Raw genomic sequence first — 16,127 nt, 5'->3', positions numbered from 1 at the left:
CATGGAGCATCTGTGGGACTGACCGTCGTTACTCCATGCCCTGCAGAGGTCAGGCTGAACCCGTGTGGCCCAAGGCCTCACTGTGAGTCATGTTGTTAGTGTAGTCCAAGGGCCTACATGAACAGAGACACCCTCTTAGCTGGACATTCCAAGGGCTTAGAGGTTCCCTCTATGAGCCAGGCCTCTTTTGGGGGCAAGGTTCATCCCACAGTGCATCCCACCTGTCCTCCAGTCATTGGCCTTCCATAGTTCCCCGGGGGCCTCCCCAGCCTCCATGGTGGAGAGAGGTGGGTGTTCAGCTATCAGACTCTAGCCCCTGAGACAGAGGCCAAGCAAGGAGGGTTTGGCTTTCCTCCCTGTGGAGCTCCCTCATCAGAGCTGCTGCTTCCTGGTCTTATCTATCTTTTCTATATATATTTTTAAAGATTTTATTTGTTCATGAGAGACACAGAAAGAGATAGAGTCAGAGACATAGGCAGAGGGAAAAGCAGGCTCCTTGCAAGGAGCCCATGTGAGACTTGATCCCGGATCCTGGGATCAGGACCTGAACCAAAGGCAGACATTCAACCGCTGAGCCATCCAGGCATCCCTATTTTTTTTTAAGATTTTATCTGTTTATTCATGAGAGATACACAGAGAGGCAGAGACATAGGCAGAGGGAGAAGCAGGCTCCCTGTGGGGATGTGGGGCTCGATCCCAGGACCCCGGCATCACACCTTGAGCCGAAGGCAGACGATCAGTCACTGAGCCACCCAAGTGGCCCTCTTGTCTGTCTTTTCCTTGCTCACCTTCTCTCTGTCTCTCTGTCATGTTTGTTTCTTAGCTTCCTTCCTTATTGCTGTGTCTCAGGCTTATAGGCGCAGGGAGATGGAATAATAAAAACAAAATAAAACACAGAGTCGTTCCAGGAAAAGATGAAGGAAAGCCAAAGGAACAGATAGAATAAACAAGGGAAGTAGTAAAGTGGTAGATTTAAGCCCAGAGATGATCAATGATTAAACTAAACATAAGTCACCTAAATGCTCTAGTTAAATGACAGAGATCTGACTGGATCCAATCAAACCAAAACAGAAGAGTCACACCCATTCCTCCTTGGTTTGTGCCCCCCTGGCCCCCAGTGCCCCGGCTTCAGCTTCTTATAGATTTTTAGAAAGTTTCTCCATGAAGCTAGCACAGCTCCCTATGCTGCAGGACACTTAACAGCGTGTAGGCCATTTCCGGTTGCCCATGGATGTGGGGGTGTCAATGCTGGCTTTCGGGAAGGGGCCAGGAGTGCCAGTGGTCCTGTACCACAGAGCTGCCTGCAATGTTCCCACATGTCATGGCACCTCTGTGGAGGGAAGCGGGGTACAGATGGCCTCCTCTGGCCTCGGCCTCTCCAACACACATCTTTTGCAGTCATTCCTCTTCTGTGCCCAGAGCCTGGGGCCAGGGACCCAGTCCTTTCCAACAGATCGTTAAGAAGCAGCCTAGTAGCCCCATTTTTTGAAAAAGATTTTATTTATTTATTCATGAGAGACATAGAGAGAGAGAGCCAGAGACACAGCAGAGGGAGAAACAGGCTCCATGCAGGGAGCCTGATGCGGGACTCAATCCTGGACTCCAGGATCATGCCCTGAGCCAAAGGCAGATGTTCTACCCCTGAGCCATCCAGGTGTCCCAGTAGCCCCATTTTGTAGATTTGGAAATCTACAGAGAGGTTGAGTGACTTAACCCAAGTCCACACCCCCAGGAAGTAACAGAAGTGGCATCCTGAGCCAGTGTTCTGTGTAGATGGCTCCTGGGCCCTCACTGTGTGATTCTCTTCCTGACAGAGCGTCACTGGCTTTGGGCGCCAGATGATTGAGAAAACAAAGCAGCTGGTGGAGTCCAAGTACACAGTGGAGAATGGCTATAGCGCCAATGCCAAGGTCAGAGGCCGCCCCACCTGCTGCCTAGAGATGGGCCTGGGGCTGGTTGGGGGAGTACAGGGGGTTGGTTCCCATCTCCCCTTGCCTCCCAGTCACACATGCTCCTCCCCAGGTGGTGTATGGTGACACTGACTCAGTCATGTGCCGATTTGGTGTCTCCTCGGTGGCTGAGGCAATGGCCTTGGGGCGGGAGGCTGCAGACTGGGTGTCAGGCCACTTTCCCCCGCCCATCCGGCTCGAGTTTGAGAAGGTAAGTGGGAGCTTCTCTCAGGGCTTGGAGTGGGCAGGCGTGGGTCTCACAAGTTTTAGAGGGTCTCTGGGTCTTGGTGCCTGCAAGTTTTAAGAATGCATTTGAGGTTCCTCTGGTGTGGGAACCCTGGTGTTGCTCAGGGTCCCTCTATTTCAGGGAGCCCTGATCTGGGTACTCTGGGTATCCCATTCTTTACATTCATATGCCCCAATTTTGAGGTATTTTGCTGCCTGGATGCCCCAGAGTTTGAAAACCTCTAAAGCCTTGGGCTTTGCTACTACACAGGACAGTGTCTACTTTTTGAAAACCTTGTCAGTCTTAGAGTATCTCTGGTTCTGGGTTTGGGGGCTGCCTCGGGCAGTGGGAACCCTAATGGGGTGAATCCTAGATCAAGGCACCATTGCCCAGGGCTCCTTGGCTTCCTTCCAGCAGGAATCAGGCTGGGGTTTGGGGACTCACACTGCATTTTATTCCCGAGGTTCAAACTTAGGGTCAGGTCTTGGGTATACCTGCTCTCAAATTTGGAGCCTCCCAATTTTGAGAAGCCCCTACCTCAAGGTTCACACCGGGGCCTTAGTCTCAACTCCTTGAGGGGGTGCTGCGGTGTATCCCTGTCTGCCTCAGATCTGTCCCCTGATCCGATTCGGGTCTCTCCAGACTACACCCCTGTGTCTGGATCTTGTGTGTGTGTGTGTGTGTTAATATTTTATTTATTTGTTAATGAGAGACACAGAGAGAGGCAGAGACATACGCAGAGGGAGAAGCAGGCTCCATGCAGGGAGCCCGAAGTCAGACTGCATCCCAGGATCCTGGGATCACGACCTGAACTGAAGGCATACGCCCAACCATTAAGCCACCCAGGCGTCCCTGGATCTCGTGCTTTAGGGCCTGTTTCTAGGTTTATCCCCATGTCTGATTCAGATCTGAGGCCCCGGGAATGCTGACAGTGTCCCTGGGCTCAGGCACTGGGGTCTTAGGGTCTGTGTCCCCCCAGAGTCCCCAGTCCCACATTGCACAGACCAGCCCTGTGTGTCCTCAGTTTCTGAGGGAAGTCTCAGGACTCAGGAAGCCTCGAGGGTCTCAGCCATGGGTACCCCCCAGGTCTACTTTCCCTACCTGCTCATCAGCAAGAAGCGCTATGCTGGCCTGCTCTTCTCCTCCCGGCCCGATGCGCATGACCGCATGGACTGCAAGGGCCTGGAGGCCGTGCGCCGGGACAACTGCCCCCTCGTGGCCAACCTCGTCACTGCCTCCCTGCGCCGCTTGCTCATCGACCGGTGGGTGGGCCCCTGCCCCCAGCGCTGGAGGCCATGCCCCTCCCCCTCAGGCCCCGGAGCCCCGGCCTCCAGCCCCCTCCTCCCTTGGGGACACAGGTGTCGGGCCCAGGGCCCAGCTCATCCTCGGTGGTGGAACGGTGGAAAGAGTGTGGGGTCGGAACAGCTGTGGGTCGAGGCCCCGCCTCTGCCACCTTGCAGCCTGTGGCCAGCCACGTCCCTCCGCCTTGGGGCTCAGCCCCCAGGGCACATCCTGGCCCCCCAGCCTGGGGGGTGGGAGGGGTACCGGCCTGGTCCTTGGCGGCCACTAGGGACACCCCCATCCTGGCCCTGCAGAGACCCCGCGGGTGCCGTGGCCCACGCACAGGACGTCATCTCCGACTTGCTGTGTAACCGCATCGACATCTCCCAGCTGGTCATCACCAAGGAGCTGACCCGCGCAGCAGCGGACTACGCCGGCAAGCAGGCCCACGTGGAGCTGGCTGAGAGGTGCGCCCGGGGGAGGGGGTGTCGCAGCGCCACCCAGAAATAGGCCGGCTCCTGCCAGCTGGGCGCCTCTTCCTACACCCCCGCCCGCCCCCGCCATCCCACCTGCCCTCACCCGCCCGGCTGCCCCGATCTCCCCGCAGGATGAGGAAGCGGGACCCCGGGAGTGCGCCCAGCTTGGGCGACCGTGTCCCCTACGTGATCATCGGCGCTGCCAAGGGCGTGGCTGCCTACATGAAGTCCGAGGTCAGGCCCACCTGCCCGCTCCGCCCAGCTCCCCTCAGCTCTCACTTCTGCTTTCCAAGCCTGGTGGGGAGGGTGCTTCCCTCTATGGGCCCCACAGGGCCCTGAGAACCGCCCCCAACACACCCCTGGGAGTTGGCTCCCTGATGTCTTTCTCCCAGGCCTCTTATACCCTCTGGAGGTGGAGCCCTGGGCGATGGTGCTCCCTCCAGGATTCTCCCCATCAGGGTCCCCACTGCTGGATGCAGCCCCCACACTCAAAACCAGTTTTTTCAAAAATTAGACAGTGGAGGGAGCCGTGTTACTCTGACTCCCCCTTCAGGAGATCCAGCCTAGGGTGCGCACCCCATTTCCCCATACCTGTTTCTGTGTGTCTCTCTCCTTGGTCCTTGCTCTCTGACCCATCACTCTAGGATTCACATCCTCCCCCATTCCAACTGGAGGGTCCAGTGACCTTTGACCCCCCCCCACACAGCCCCTTCCTCAGTTTCCAGTTCCTGTCCTGCCCCCCTCATCTTGGCTTCTAGCTTTCACCTCCAGTTACCATCTACCTTCACCCCCAACCCCGCTATGAACTCTGACCCTTGCTTGGGAACCTTTGGACTCCCACCCACAGACCCCAACCCAACATGGGTCACAGCTTATGGCCGGGGACCCCTCAGGATCTGTGCCACCATCCAGACCCATGCCCCAGCACGCAGGGCAGCACCCGTGCCCAGTGACTGCCCCACCCCACTACCCACATGCATGCCCGAGAGACCTACCATCCCCTGGCTCCCAGTGCCCTTTGGCCTATGGCCTGCTGCTGACCCGAGGATGTGACCCCACCCGGATTCTCTGTTTGCAGGACCCCCTCTTTGTGCTGGAGCACAGCCTGCCCATCGACACACAGTACTATCTGGAGCAGCAGCTCGCCAAGCCACTCCTGCGCATCTTCGAGCCCATCTTGGGCGAGGGCCGTGCGGAGGCCGTGCTGCTGAGTACTGAGGGGGAATGCCCAGAAGGGGGCTGGGCAGAGTGGGACCCTGGGTCATGGAGGACACCCAGTCCACTGTCTGCCCTCACCTGCAGGGGGTGACCACACACGCTGCAAGACGGTGCTCACAGGCAAGGTGGGTGGCCTTCTGGCCTTTGCCAAACGCCACAGCTGCTGCATCGGCTGCCGGACTGTCCTCAATCACCAGGGTAAATGCTGGGCCCCAGACCCCAGACCCCAGGCCTCAGGACCCAGGCCTCAAGACCCAGGACCCAGGACCCCACCCTCCACCAGCTCCTCCATTGCTGAGATTCCCGGCACCCGCCCTACAAGCTGGCAGTGCCACCCGGATGGGCCCTGGCTCTTGGGTGGGGGCTCCCATTACAGGCACCCCCTTGAGGGTCCTGGGCCCCTCGCCCCGGGAGTTCCCCGGGGACTTTTCCCTACACACTTGCTCCCTTGTTCTCTTGTCTCCCGGGGACTTTCAGAGGCCGGGATGGGCAGCGGGTGGGGAAGGGGCAGGGATAGGGCAGCCTAGGCCCTGGCTGGGCCCCAGCTCCCCTGTGCCGACCCACCCCCTCTCCCAGGAGCCGTGTGCAAGTTCTGCCAGCCTCGGGAGTCAGAGCTGTATCAGAAGGAGGTGAGGGCGTCAGGGGGAGAGGAGGGGATGATGGGAGGAGGAGTTGACTGGGGCGGGGGCCCCCTTTGAGCCATCTCATCCCCAGGTATCCCACCTGAACGCCCTGGAGGAGCGCTTCTCACGCCTCTGGACCCAGTGCCAGCGCTGTCAGGGCAGCCTGCATGAGGATGTCATCTGCACCAGGTACACAGAGCAGGCCCGCCACCCTCGCTCTAGCCTGCCCAGGTCCCTCCAGGCTCCCAAGGCCTGTGGACCAGAGCCCTAACCCCAGGGTGCCAGGTGGCGCCCTGCCCCACATCACTGACTTTTCTCAGCGCCCTGGCCTGAGAGGCCTGTGAATCGAGCCAGGGCTCATCCCAGCCTTGGGGGCGGGGGGCGTGCTCAGTGGGCAGGGCTCACTCTGCAGGCCAGCATCTGCCCAGGAAATGGCCACAGTTCTCTCTCTCCTCTTATACACACACACACACACACACACACACACACACAGCAGTCGGGCCCCCTCCCCCAGGGCAGGCCAGGCTTTCCCCAGGGAACAGGTGGGCGGGGCTGGTTCCCACGCCAGGTGACAGGTGATATACGGCTGGTGGCCCAGCGCTTCCGCGGGTACCCGCTGTTACGGCTCCCCCCATGCCCACTGAGCAAACAGCATGCCACTGGAGGGGGGGCTGGGTGGGCAGCAGACGGGGACCAAAGTCCTGGGAACAGCCCTGGCCCCATCACTGGGCTGGGCAGCCGCCCCAGCCCTGACCCTGACCCCCACCCCACCTGCAGCCGGGACTGCCCCATCTTCTACATGCGCAAGAAGGTGCGGAAGGACCTGGAGGACCAGGAGCAGCTTCTGAGGCGCTTCGGCCCACCTGGCCCCGAGGCCTGGTGACCTCCGACCGGGTTTCCAGACGCCAGGAGGGCAGTGGTGGAGAATTAATAAAGTTCAGGCCTTTTGTTTCCTAGTGCTTTGTGGTCTCTGGTGGGCGAGGTCCACTGTCATGAACCTGGGTCTGGGTGGGTCATCTTCACTCAGCAGGGTCCCCTGACCCCCGGAAAACCCCCTGCTGACTTCCTCACCTCTCTTCCAAGACCCCTGGGCTCCAAGCACTGCTGCCAGCCCCAGGGAAGCCAGGCCTGCCTCAGTGTCCCCCTGTAACCCTCCCTCAAGCCCCTGGGTGAACATCTAACCACATATCCTGTGGTGCCTGGACTGCCCCACCCTTCGGGTGCTGACCTGTTTCCGCCGGGCCTGGGGCAGCCCCTCGCACGGAAGCTCCCACTCCCCGGCACAACCCAGGGGACCCCCCTCCCATGTTACACACCCACGATGTTTCCACCTCAGGGTCCTCATAGGCCCTGGGCCTGGGTTTTCCTCAGAGATGCCCGGCCCCCCCCAGCCCAGTCCATGTCCACTCATGAGTGTCCCAGCAACCCCATCTGTGCTTGAGTCCCTTGATGGCATGTGCCCCCTGGTTCCTGGGCCTGGGTCCAGGGCCCCCCCCACTATCATTACTGACCCCCACTTCACTGACTACAGGACTCTATGGCTTTTCTGCTTTCCTAGGGTCCCCCTCGAATCCAGTTCCTTTCCCATCTCCACGCCTCTGGGTCAGCCCCCTATTCCCACCCCAACTGTGGGGATCCCCAAATCCAGATGGCCCCTGGGCCTGCCCTCTCCACCACGTGACCAATGGGTTGTGCAATCCAGCCCCCTCCCCTGACCCTCCCTGAGGGGATTTTCGAGGAGGGCTGTGCTCTGTGCCGGCGGCACCCCTGCCCCCCCCAGGGGGCTGGGCCAAGGTATAAATAGAGGTGGTGGCTGCAGCAGGCAGCAAACCCAGCCCAGCACTACCCCACCATGCTTGCTCTGGAGGCTGCACAGTAAGTGGGGGTTCCCTAAAGGAAGGAGCCCCCTTGCACTTGGGACCCCTGCCAGGCCTCCGTCAGGGGCGGTGGTTGGCCCCACCCAGGGGGCAGGGGGCTGGGAAGGAAGGGGTCCACCCTCCCTTTTGCCCCTTCTAGATCTCTTCCTCCCGACTCTGCTGCCTTCCTCCATCCTATCTCTCTCTCTCCCTGACCTCAAAAGTGTCTCCATGGGATGCTTGCCTGTGTCCCATCTGGCTACCCGCCTCCCCCAGGTGGCTCTCCAGGCCTGACCATCCCCTGGCCGCCACCCGCCACCCTCCCTATCCCCTCCCCGCATTGGGCCTCAGCCAACCTCTGGCCTGCCCACCACCCCCCACTCTGCTGCTCAGCCACCTCGTTTCTGTTTCTGGGCTCTACTTTCTTTTTTTTTATGATTTTATTTATTTATTTATGAGAGACACAGAGACATAGGCAGAGGGAGAAGCAGGCTCCCTATAAGGAGCCCGATGTGGGACTCGACCCTAGGACCCTGGGATCACCGCCTGAGCTGAAGGCAGACAGAAGCTCAACTGCTGAGCCACCCAGGCGTTCCTACTCTCTGCCTCTTGCTCCCTCTCTGTCTCTGTGTCTCTGTCCCAGTCTCTTTCCGGTTCTTCCTCTGTCTGTCTGTCTGCCTGTCTGTCTTGTCTCTCCTGCTGTCTCTCTGTCTCTCCCGCAAGCCCATCTTTCTATCTATGTGACTCATAACCACTCCCTGTACCCGCGAATGTCTCTCTCCACACTTTCCTCCCTTCTCTCCTGTCTTCTTCCTGTCTCTGTCCGCGGCTACCTCCCCTCGGCACAAAGGGGGGACCTGTTTAACCCACTCTCTCGAGGTCTCTGAAGGAGGCTCCTTCCCTGCCCCCACCTGCCCTCTGGCGCCCACACGGCCTCTCCAGGGACTTTCTCTCCCTCACTTTCCCTGCCCCCCAACCAGCCTCTGTCTATGCAAATCCCAGGGGAGGGGGGATATTTGCCTGCCCCTTCACCCCCACTTCCTGTCCCGCTCGAGTGTGGTGGGGCTGGTCTCATGCTGGGACACACAGCAGAAGAATTGCGGTGGTCACAGCTGCAGCCACCGCCCCCCCCAATGGCTCCCAACCACTCTGAGACTCAGGTGGCTGAAGGCACCCTTGACATGCTTCTGTGTCTCTCCCCTTCCAGGCTCGACGGGCCACACTTCAGCTGTCTGGTGAGTCTGGGCTCTGGGGGCCAGGGAGGGTGGGGGGACCCACACGGCCCACCTGGACCCCCTGCCTCAGCTTCCCCTTCCACTCCTTCCTGTCACTTTGTTTTTCTGACTCTCCCTCCATATCTCCCACCAGCACCCTCCACCTCACCTGACCCATGTCCTTCAGGGACCTTTCTGTGCTGGCTCTTGCCAGCTCTCAGGCTCTGTCACTTCCTGGCCCTGGGAGGGATGGGGGTCTTTGTGTCTTTGGCTCCGTGTCTCTTCCACATTCCATATTTATTCCTTCCTTCCTTCTCTTTTTTGCTAAGTTGTATTTTCAAAAATATACTCTGTAATATTTCAGACACACAGAATACTCTACTCTCTACCCATAACCCACAACCCAGTCCAAGAATGAAAAACTCACTCCTGGGCTTGAAAGACCCCCCCCCCAACTGCACCCCACCGCCCTCCTGTCTGGCCCTCCCCCAGCTTGACAAGTTTTGCTTTTTTTAAAAAAATGAGGGTATAACATACCAGTTGGTAAAGGGGCCAATCCTGCGTACAGCCCAATGACATTTTACATTATGCCTCCACCTGTGTTAACAGCTAATCAGACCAAGACATAGAACATTTCCACCCCTCTGGAAGATTCCCAACCAACAACCACCCCTCCCCCGTGGGCTGTTTTCCAACACGGGTTAGTTTTGCCTGGTTTTGAACTTGACATAAGTGCATCATGCAGGATGTCCCCTTTTGGGTCTGGCTTCCTTCGTCAACATTCAGTGTATGTCAGGCATTGTTTTGTTGTTGTTGTTGTTAAGTAAACTCTGTCCCCAACATGGGGTTCGAACTCATGACCCGAGAGATCAAGAGTTACATGCTCCATTGACAGCCAGGTGTTCCAGCCTTGGTTCTTTTTTTTTTTTTTTTAAGATTTTATTTATTTATTCATGAGATACACAGAGAGAGAGGCAGAGACACAGGCAGAGGTAGAAGCAGGGTCCCTGCCGGGAGCCCAGTTTGGGACTTGATCCCAGGATCCCAGGATCACGACCTGAGCTGAAGGCAGATGCTCAACCACTGTGCCACCTAGGCGCCACCCCACCCCTCTGCAAACATACACACCAACATCACCAGTTTATCCCTTCTCCTGTCCATGGGCTATTTCTCCCTTGGGGCTATTAAAAAAGCTGTTCTGGTTGCTCCTGAACAAGTCTGTTTTGTGGACAAATGTTTTCAGACCCTTGGGGGAAAACCTGGGAGTGAAGCTGCTGAGATGGCCAATGTCTAGCTTTGGTCTTTATCATAATTGGTAAAACAACACATGATTCTTGGGAGAGATCAAATCGATTCAGAGGTGGTCAAGAGAAGCATTGAGACCTGCTTTGCCTCTGTAAAAACACTCCCGACCCCTGGGACAGGCAAGCCTGGGGCGATTCTTCCCCACTTTCCCTACCCCTTCCTGGGAGCCCACAGTCTTAGTGGGTGCCGGCTGCTGTGTTCCTTTTGGAGACCGTGGGTCTCGGGGTTTCTGTGTGTCTCTGCTTGTGTCTTTCATGGGGGGGGGGGCTTCCTGCTGTGTTGTGTCTGTCCCCTCCTTATCTCTGATTGTCTCTTTCCCTCTGTCTCTGGTGCCTGGTCATCTCCATGTCTCTTTCCTTCTCCCAGCTGTGTCCTCTTCTCTCCTGTCCCTGTCAGAATCCTCCTTGCCAGCCCAGGCTGGGGGTGGGGGCTCCTCAAAGCCTGGGATGACTGACCCATCTCCCTCCCCTACCCCATCAGTACCCAGATGGCGTCTTCTACGACCTGGATAGCTGCAAGCACCCCAGCTACCCCGACTCAGAGGGGGCTTCTGGTGAGTGGCCCTGCCCTAGCCAACCTCCTAGCCAAATGGACCTTGGGCCCATTTCTCAGATGGGGGAGCTGAGTCCTGGGGATGGATGTCAGCTAGTTCAGCAGGATAAGGCTAGCCAGGCCTAGAAGCCAGGCCACTAGACCTCCTCCCCTTCCCTCTCCCACCCACCCTCTTGCCCATGTAAATTCTGGGGTCAGAGATTTGCATGGCCCACAATGGCTTCTCTGTGCCCCCGGGGCTTCGAGTGGGCGGGGCTGAGGCCAGACCTGGCTTCTGACTCAGTGCCCTCCCCCAGACTCCCTGTGGGGCTGGGACCTCAGTCCAGCTGTCCCAGCCACCTCCTATGAAGCCTTCAACCCAGCTGTGGCCACCTTCAGCCACCCCCAGGGTGTCCAGCTCTGTTACGGACCTTCGGGACCTTCGACCTACAGCCCTGTGGGGAGCCTCGAGCCGGCCCCCAGCCTAGAGCCCCCGGGGCCCAGCTTCCCTGTGTACCCCACGGAGGACTTCACCAGCCAGGTGAGGGGCAGGGATACAATATGCCCATTGTTTAATTGAGGTTTACTAGGGGCCAGGAGCATGTTAAAGCCTCTGACAACCCTCTGAGGTTAATTAAGTACCAGGTTTACTTCAAACAGACCAGCCAACAGAAGCACAGATGTTAGGCTAAGGACAGCATAGAAGGCCACGATCTGTGTTGGGCAGGCTTTCGGGGAGGTGGCCTGGGCATCCTTTGGCCATGTCGTGGAGATCTGAACCAAGGCCAGAGTGCAGGCTGTCAAGAGAGTGGAGAGGGCCACAGGGGGGACCCAGGAGGAGGAAACTGAGGGAAGAGAGCAGAAGGAGGGAGGGTAGGGGGGGGTCCCTGGACTGCAGGTGATCCTGACCTTTTGCAGACCGTGGTCCCCCCGGCGTATGCCCCATACCCCAGCCCTGTGCTGTCGGAGGAGGAGGATCTCCTGCTGGACAGTCCCACCTTAGAAGTTTCAGACAGCGAGTCGGATGAGGCCCTCCTGGCAGGCCCGGAGGGGAGGGGGTCTGAGGCAGGTAAGTAGGAGCAAGTGGGGTGGGTGGGGCTCCAGATGGAGATGGGGGAGGGGCTGAAGGAACCGTGGCTTCTCTAGCACCTGCCCTATACTCTAGTGCTGAGGGCAGTTCCCTGTGACCTTGGGCAAATGACTCTACCTCTCTTTGCCTGAGGTTCGTGTCTATAGTGGGGTGACAGTGTTTATTACTGGTGGTGGTGGGCCGTGGGAAGGCTGGTAAGTAGGACCATATGGGTAAATGAAAGCAGTGCTGGGCATGGAGTGGGCAACCCAATCAGTAAGTCTTCACCATTACTGACATAATAGCAACAGACATAATCACCCTATCAACACCCAGCTATGGAACCCCTACTTCTGCCCATGTGCCTGTCCCCTGGTATGCTCAACTCCTGGGAAGTTAGGATCATGAGGTTTTTTTTCCCTGTCTGCCTCAGTCTACCATCTGTAAAATGGAGCAGCAGCCCCATCTTCTGGTGTTCTGATGGAGATGAAATGAGCTCATAACTGTTAATGCCTAGCACTGAGTGCTTCACAAAAGTCTGTAAAACACACACACACTCACAAGCCTCATTTATGGCTGACGAGACAGATGCCAGCTCAGAGAGGTTAAGTTGCCACCTGAAGGTCACTGCTGGAAAATGGCAGATGTCGGGTTCTTGTATCCAATGCCCTGCTATGAACAAACAGAACCCCCCCTCCCCAGCTCTGTGGGGCCCTTGCTGCTTGCAGGAGCCCAAGGGTCAGACCCCTGGTTCTTCCAGGATCGCAGTCCCCCTGCAGGCTGAGAAATGGCTAGGCGGATTCAGACCCACTTCAGATCTCTTCACCACCGCTCAGCGCCCTGTGATAAGCCTTTGAGGAGCACTGACAGCCCATTTCGCAGATCCTCTCATCCACAGGCAGGACAGATGCGTATTACTGTGTGCGGGCCACGGCAGAGCAGTGGCATATACTGAAAGATAAACCAAGGCAGGGAGATGGGAGTTCAGGGTGACAGCTTCGGGGAGGGAGGAGAGCGGAGGGCCTCCCAGGGAAAGCCAGGCAGATGCCACCTCCCTGGCCCCAGTGCTCTGGGCCGCGGAGACTGAGGCTGGTCGGGGCCTCGGGGGAGGGCGCGAAGCGGGTGTGGGTGTGGGGCCGGCGGCCAGGGGCGGCCTCCCCTAACGCGTCCCCACCACCACCACCGCAGGGGCCCGCAAGAAGCTCCGCCTGTACCAGTTTCTGCTGGGGCTGCTGACGCGCGGAGACATGCGCGACTGCGTGTGGTGGGTGGAGCCGGGCGCCGGGGTGTTCCAGTTCTCCTCCAAGCACAAGGAGCTCCTGGCGCGCCGCTGGGGCCAGCAGAAGGGCAACCGCAAGCGCATGACCTACCAGAAGCTGGCGCGCGCACTGCGCAACTACGCCAAGACCGGCGAGATCCGCAAGGTCAAGCGCAAGCTCACCTACCAGTTTGACAGCGCGCTGCTGCCCGCTGCCCGCCGGGCCTGAGCCCAGGGGGGGGCTCTCAGGGGCTCCACGTCTGCGTCCTGTCGGCGTCCCCGCCCCCTAGGTCAGAGGACCCGTGGATTCCCCAAGCTGCGGGGAGGGGGGCTGCCATGATCCCTAAGCCCTGCCCAGGGTCCCTCTGGGACCCCTCCCCGCCAATCGTGTCTGGGGCTCCTCTGGGATTTCCTTGTCATGTTCTGGATCCCCAGGATCCTCATGTCGTGGGCCACAGGACCCATGGAGGACTATAATATATGTCTGTAGAGGGGTGGGCAGGACAGCACTTCCAGAATCCCAAGAGCTTCTCTGGGATCCCCTGGTACTGTCTGAGGTCGTCCAACCAAGCCTGGGACCTCTCTGAGCTCCTTTGTGCGTCTGAGATCCCTTAATCTCACCTGGAGAGGGTGAGCCCACAGATCATCACACAGGGAGGGGGGTACACTGCTTGTAACTCTAAGCCCTGTCCCCCCAGGGTCTCTCTGGGATCCCCTTCGCATGTCTGACGCTCTCCTGTCAGATCTGAGATCTTCTACTTATGTCTGGGGCCTTCTGGAAACTTTTTATGATGTCTCAGACCTCTGTGCCCATCTGTGACTCTCTTGTCCTGTGCCCCCAAATATGTCTGTCATCTTGAGATCCCCCAATTCTCTGGAACCACTGTGCTATCACTTTTGGTGTGTCTAGAATTCTCCAACTGCTATGCCCCTTTGGGGACCTCAGCAGACCTGAGTTTTCACAGGGATCCTCCCCTTCCTGGGGTGCCCTCTGGAGGGCCAAACTAGGGATCATTCTGGCCAGTCAACTGATTTCTGAGTGATCTTGGCAGCCCTCCCATGTCATCTCTAACCAGAGGTCTCAAATTGGTACCCCCACCCCCACCCCCTCTAGCTCCTTTTGGGGCAAGTCACATCTCTAGTGGTGGTTCCTTCTTTCATTCACTGTAGCATGAGGGAGATTTTGCAGATTCCTCTCTGCAGACTTTGCACAATCCAGCAAAGGTGGGCAGCTTTGCAGTGCAAAAGAGGCTGGGGGAGGGTGGTAGGACATCTGTTCTCCAGTCTGCCCCAGTCTCCGCCACCCCTGGGCTGTCAGACCCCCAGTGTCTTCTCTCAGTGCCTGGTGGCCCCCAGCCTTTTGCATTTCGCACCTGGTGTGAACCCACGAGGTGAAGCTTGGGCTTACCGTGAGAACTCTGCTTTGAGCCCTCTGGGGGTGTCACAGACTGTGGGCTAAGACACCAGAGTCCCAGGTCCTTGAACCTTCGGGGCTGGGGGATCTAGGGTGAAAGACTTGCTGCTTCTGGGCCTCAGTTTGTCCCTTCTGTGAAAGGGGAGAGGAGGACGAAGAAGATAGAAAAAATCCCTTGCAGCCCTGCTGAGCCTTTGATATATCTTCTGGAAATCTACCCACCACCCATTCATTGACGTCCAGGAGGACAAGGAAGGCACTTCAAGGACCCAGAGAGGGAAGAGGTCCTTATGGGGGTACAGAGCTGCTGGTAGCAGAGCCCAGGCTGGGACCTGCCCTCCAAAGGACAGCACACACACCCCCACCCTGGAATGGGGGCAGGGTGGAAGAGAGTGCCAAGGACAAAATGTCCCCAGGGCCTCCCCTTGCAAATGAGGTACCTTTTGCAAAAACTATCATCATCACCCCAAGTGTGGAATAAAATAAAATAAAATAAAATAAAATAAAATAAAATAAAATAAAATAAAATAAAACAAATCAAGGTAGACAGACCTCCTAGGACCCTTTGTTAGGGACGGCAATGCGGTCTGTCAGCCCAGGCCTGCTGACCTTCTGAGGCACTGCAGTGGCAGCGAGATGGACCATAGAGAGGAGATGGAAGAGGCATAAAAGCCGGACCAGGCTGGGGCTTGAGATGGTGGTCCGGTTCAATTTTTGTCTCTTTCTTTCTTTCTTTCTTTCTTTCTTTCTTTCTTTCTTTCTTTCTTTCTTTCTCTTTCTTTCTTTCTTTCTTTCTTTCTTTCTTTCTTTCTTTCTTTCTTTCTTTCTTTCTTTCTTTCTTTCTTTCCTTTCTTTCTTTCTTTCTTTCTTTCTTTCTTTCTTTCTTTCTTTCTTTCTTCTTTCTTTCTTTCTTTCTTTCTTTCTTTCTTTCTTTCTTTCTTTCTTTCTTTCTTTCTTTCTTAAGATTTTTTATTTTAAAGCAATCTCTACACCCAACGTGGGGCTCCAACTCACAACACGATCAGGAGTCGCCTGTTCCTGCTGAGCCAGCCAGGAGCCCTCCCTCTCCTCCCCACCGTCTCCCTGCTTCCCTTTCCATCACGGTCTCAGTCCCCCCCTTCTGAATTTCTGTCCTCCTCCTCCGTTTGTCTGCCCCCCACCCCCACCCCCCGCGCCCTGCGCCCGGGTAGGCTGGGCGGACGGGAGGGACCCGGTGGCAGCGTCGGCCTCTGGTGCTGCGCGGCACCACCTAGCTTGGCCCGCGGGAGCGGTGTGGCAGTCTGCCTGGCAACCCGTGACGTCACACAGAGGCTGCCGCCGGGTTGGCTTGGCGCTCCCTGGAGGCGGGGCAGTTTCCGGCTCGCAGGGGGTTTTGGAAAAGCTGGGGGTGGGGGGGAGCTGGACAGGAAGAAAATCTGGAGGGAGTTGCCTTCGCTCAAACCTGCTCCCTCAGCGGGTTACTTCCTCTCCCGTCCTCCGCCTTAACCCCAAGCCCCCACACCCTTTTTCCTCTCACACTCCCCTTGCCTTCCTCCCCATCACACCTGCTGCCCCTCCAAAGAGCCCTCTCCCCCAATCCCCTCCTCTGGCCTCCTTCACCACCCCCAGCCGGCGTCAGCCACCACCACCCCCATTCTGAAAGCCACAGGTCCCCCTGCCGGGAAGGGCGCCAACGCCCGGGCAGCCCTCCAGGGCCTTCCCGGTCTC

The 16,127-nt window shown here is 57.8% G+C and overlaps 2 protein-coding genes across 4 annotated transcripts in view; both read left to right on the top strand.

The window, feature by feature from the left end:
• POLD1 (DNA polymerase delta 1, catalytic subunit) overlaps positions 1–6,729 on the top strand; it is a 28,707-nt gene extending 21,978 nt beyond the window's left edge. The window contains exons 19-28 of one of the 2 annotated variants that reach the window (XM_025424153.3): positions 1,815–1,910; positions 2,023–2,160; positions 3,262–3,437; positions 3,771–3,923; positions 4,064–4,166; positions 5,011–5,143; positions 5,235–5,348; positions 5,727–5,779; positions 5,865–5,962; positions 6,551–6,729. In XM_025424153.3, the coding sequence (XP_025279938.3) occupies positions 1,815–1,910; positions 2,023–2,160; positions 3,262–3,437; positions 3,771–3,923; positions 4,064–4,166; positions 5,011–5,143; positions 5,235–5,348; positions 5,727–5,779; positions 5,865–5,962; positions 6,551–6,656 (1,170 nt within the window). In that variant the 3' untranslated portion in view covers positions 6,657–6,729. Of the gene's footprint in view, positions 1–1,814; positions 1,911–2,022; positions 2,161–3,261; positions 3,438–3,770; positions 3,924–4,063; positions 4,167–5,010; positions 5,144–5,234; positions 5,349–5,726; positions 5,780–5,864; positions 5,963–6,550 lie in introns of those variants that run through there. The other variant, XR_003126971.3, reaches the window with a different exon arrangement.
• An 842-nt stretch (positions 6,730–7,571) lies between these two features.
• SPIB (Spi-B transcription factor) lies at positions 7,572–14,947 on the top strand. Of its 2 annotated transcripts, XM_025424154.3 has the most exons (6): positions 7,572–7,648; positions 8,837–8,864; positions 10,629–10,701; positions 10,997–11,220; positions 11,598–11,748; positions 12,937–14,947. In XM_025424154.3, exons 1-6 carry the CDS (start codon positions 7,626–7,628, stop codon positions 13,233–13,235), a joined length of 798 nt encoding a protein of 265 aa, XP_025279939.1. In that variant the 5' UTR covers positions 7,572–7,625; the 3' UTR covers positions 13,236–14,947. The 2 variants fall into 2 exon arrangements, with proteins under 2 accessions (XP_025279939.1, XP_035567012.1); XM_035711119.2 differs by lacking the exon at positions 10,997–11,220 and having other exon boundaries at positions 7,595–7,648.
• The last annotated feature ends 1,180 nt before the right edge of the window (positions 14,948–16,127 follow it).

The sequence above is a fragment of the Canis lupus genome, chromosome 1 (assembly GCF_003254725.2).
Source record: "Canis lupus dingo isolate Sandy chromosome 1, ASM325472v2, whole genome shotgun sequence".
In the NCBI taxonomy this organism is placed as follows: Eukaryota; Metazoa; Chordata; class Mammalia; order Carnivora; family Canidae; genus Canis; species Canis lupus.
Note: the sequence above shows the minus strand (reverse complement) of the source record. Positions and strands in the feature narration are given on the sequence as shown.

What these genes read in the sequence shown, in the direction of transcription:
- SPIB (XM_025424154.3), top strand. Translation starts at nt 7,626, where the DNA reads ATGCTTGCTCTGGAGGCTGCACA. An exon ending in CTTGCTCTGGAGGCTGCACA is followed by an intron (nt 7,649 to 8,836) that starts GTAAGTGGGGGT and finishes CTCCCCTTCCAG; the next exon opens with GCTCGACGGGCCACACTTCA. An exon ending in CGACTCAGAGGGGGCTTCTG is followed by an intron (nt 10,702 to 10,996) that starts GTGAGTGGCCCT and finishes GCCCTCCCCCAG; the next exon opens with ACTCCCTGTGGGGCTGGGAC.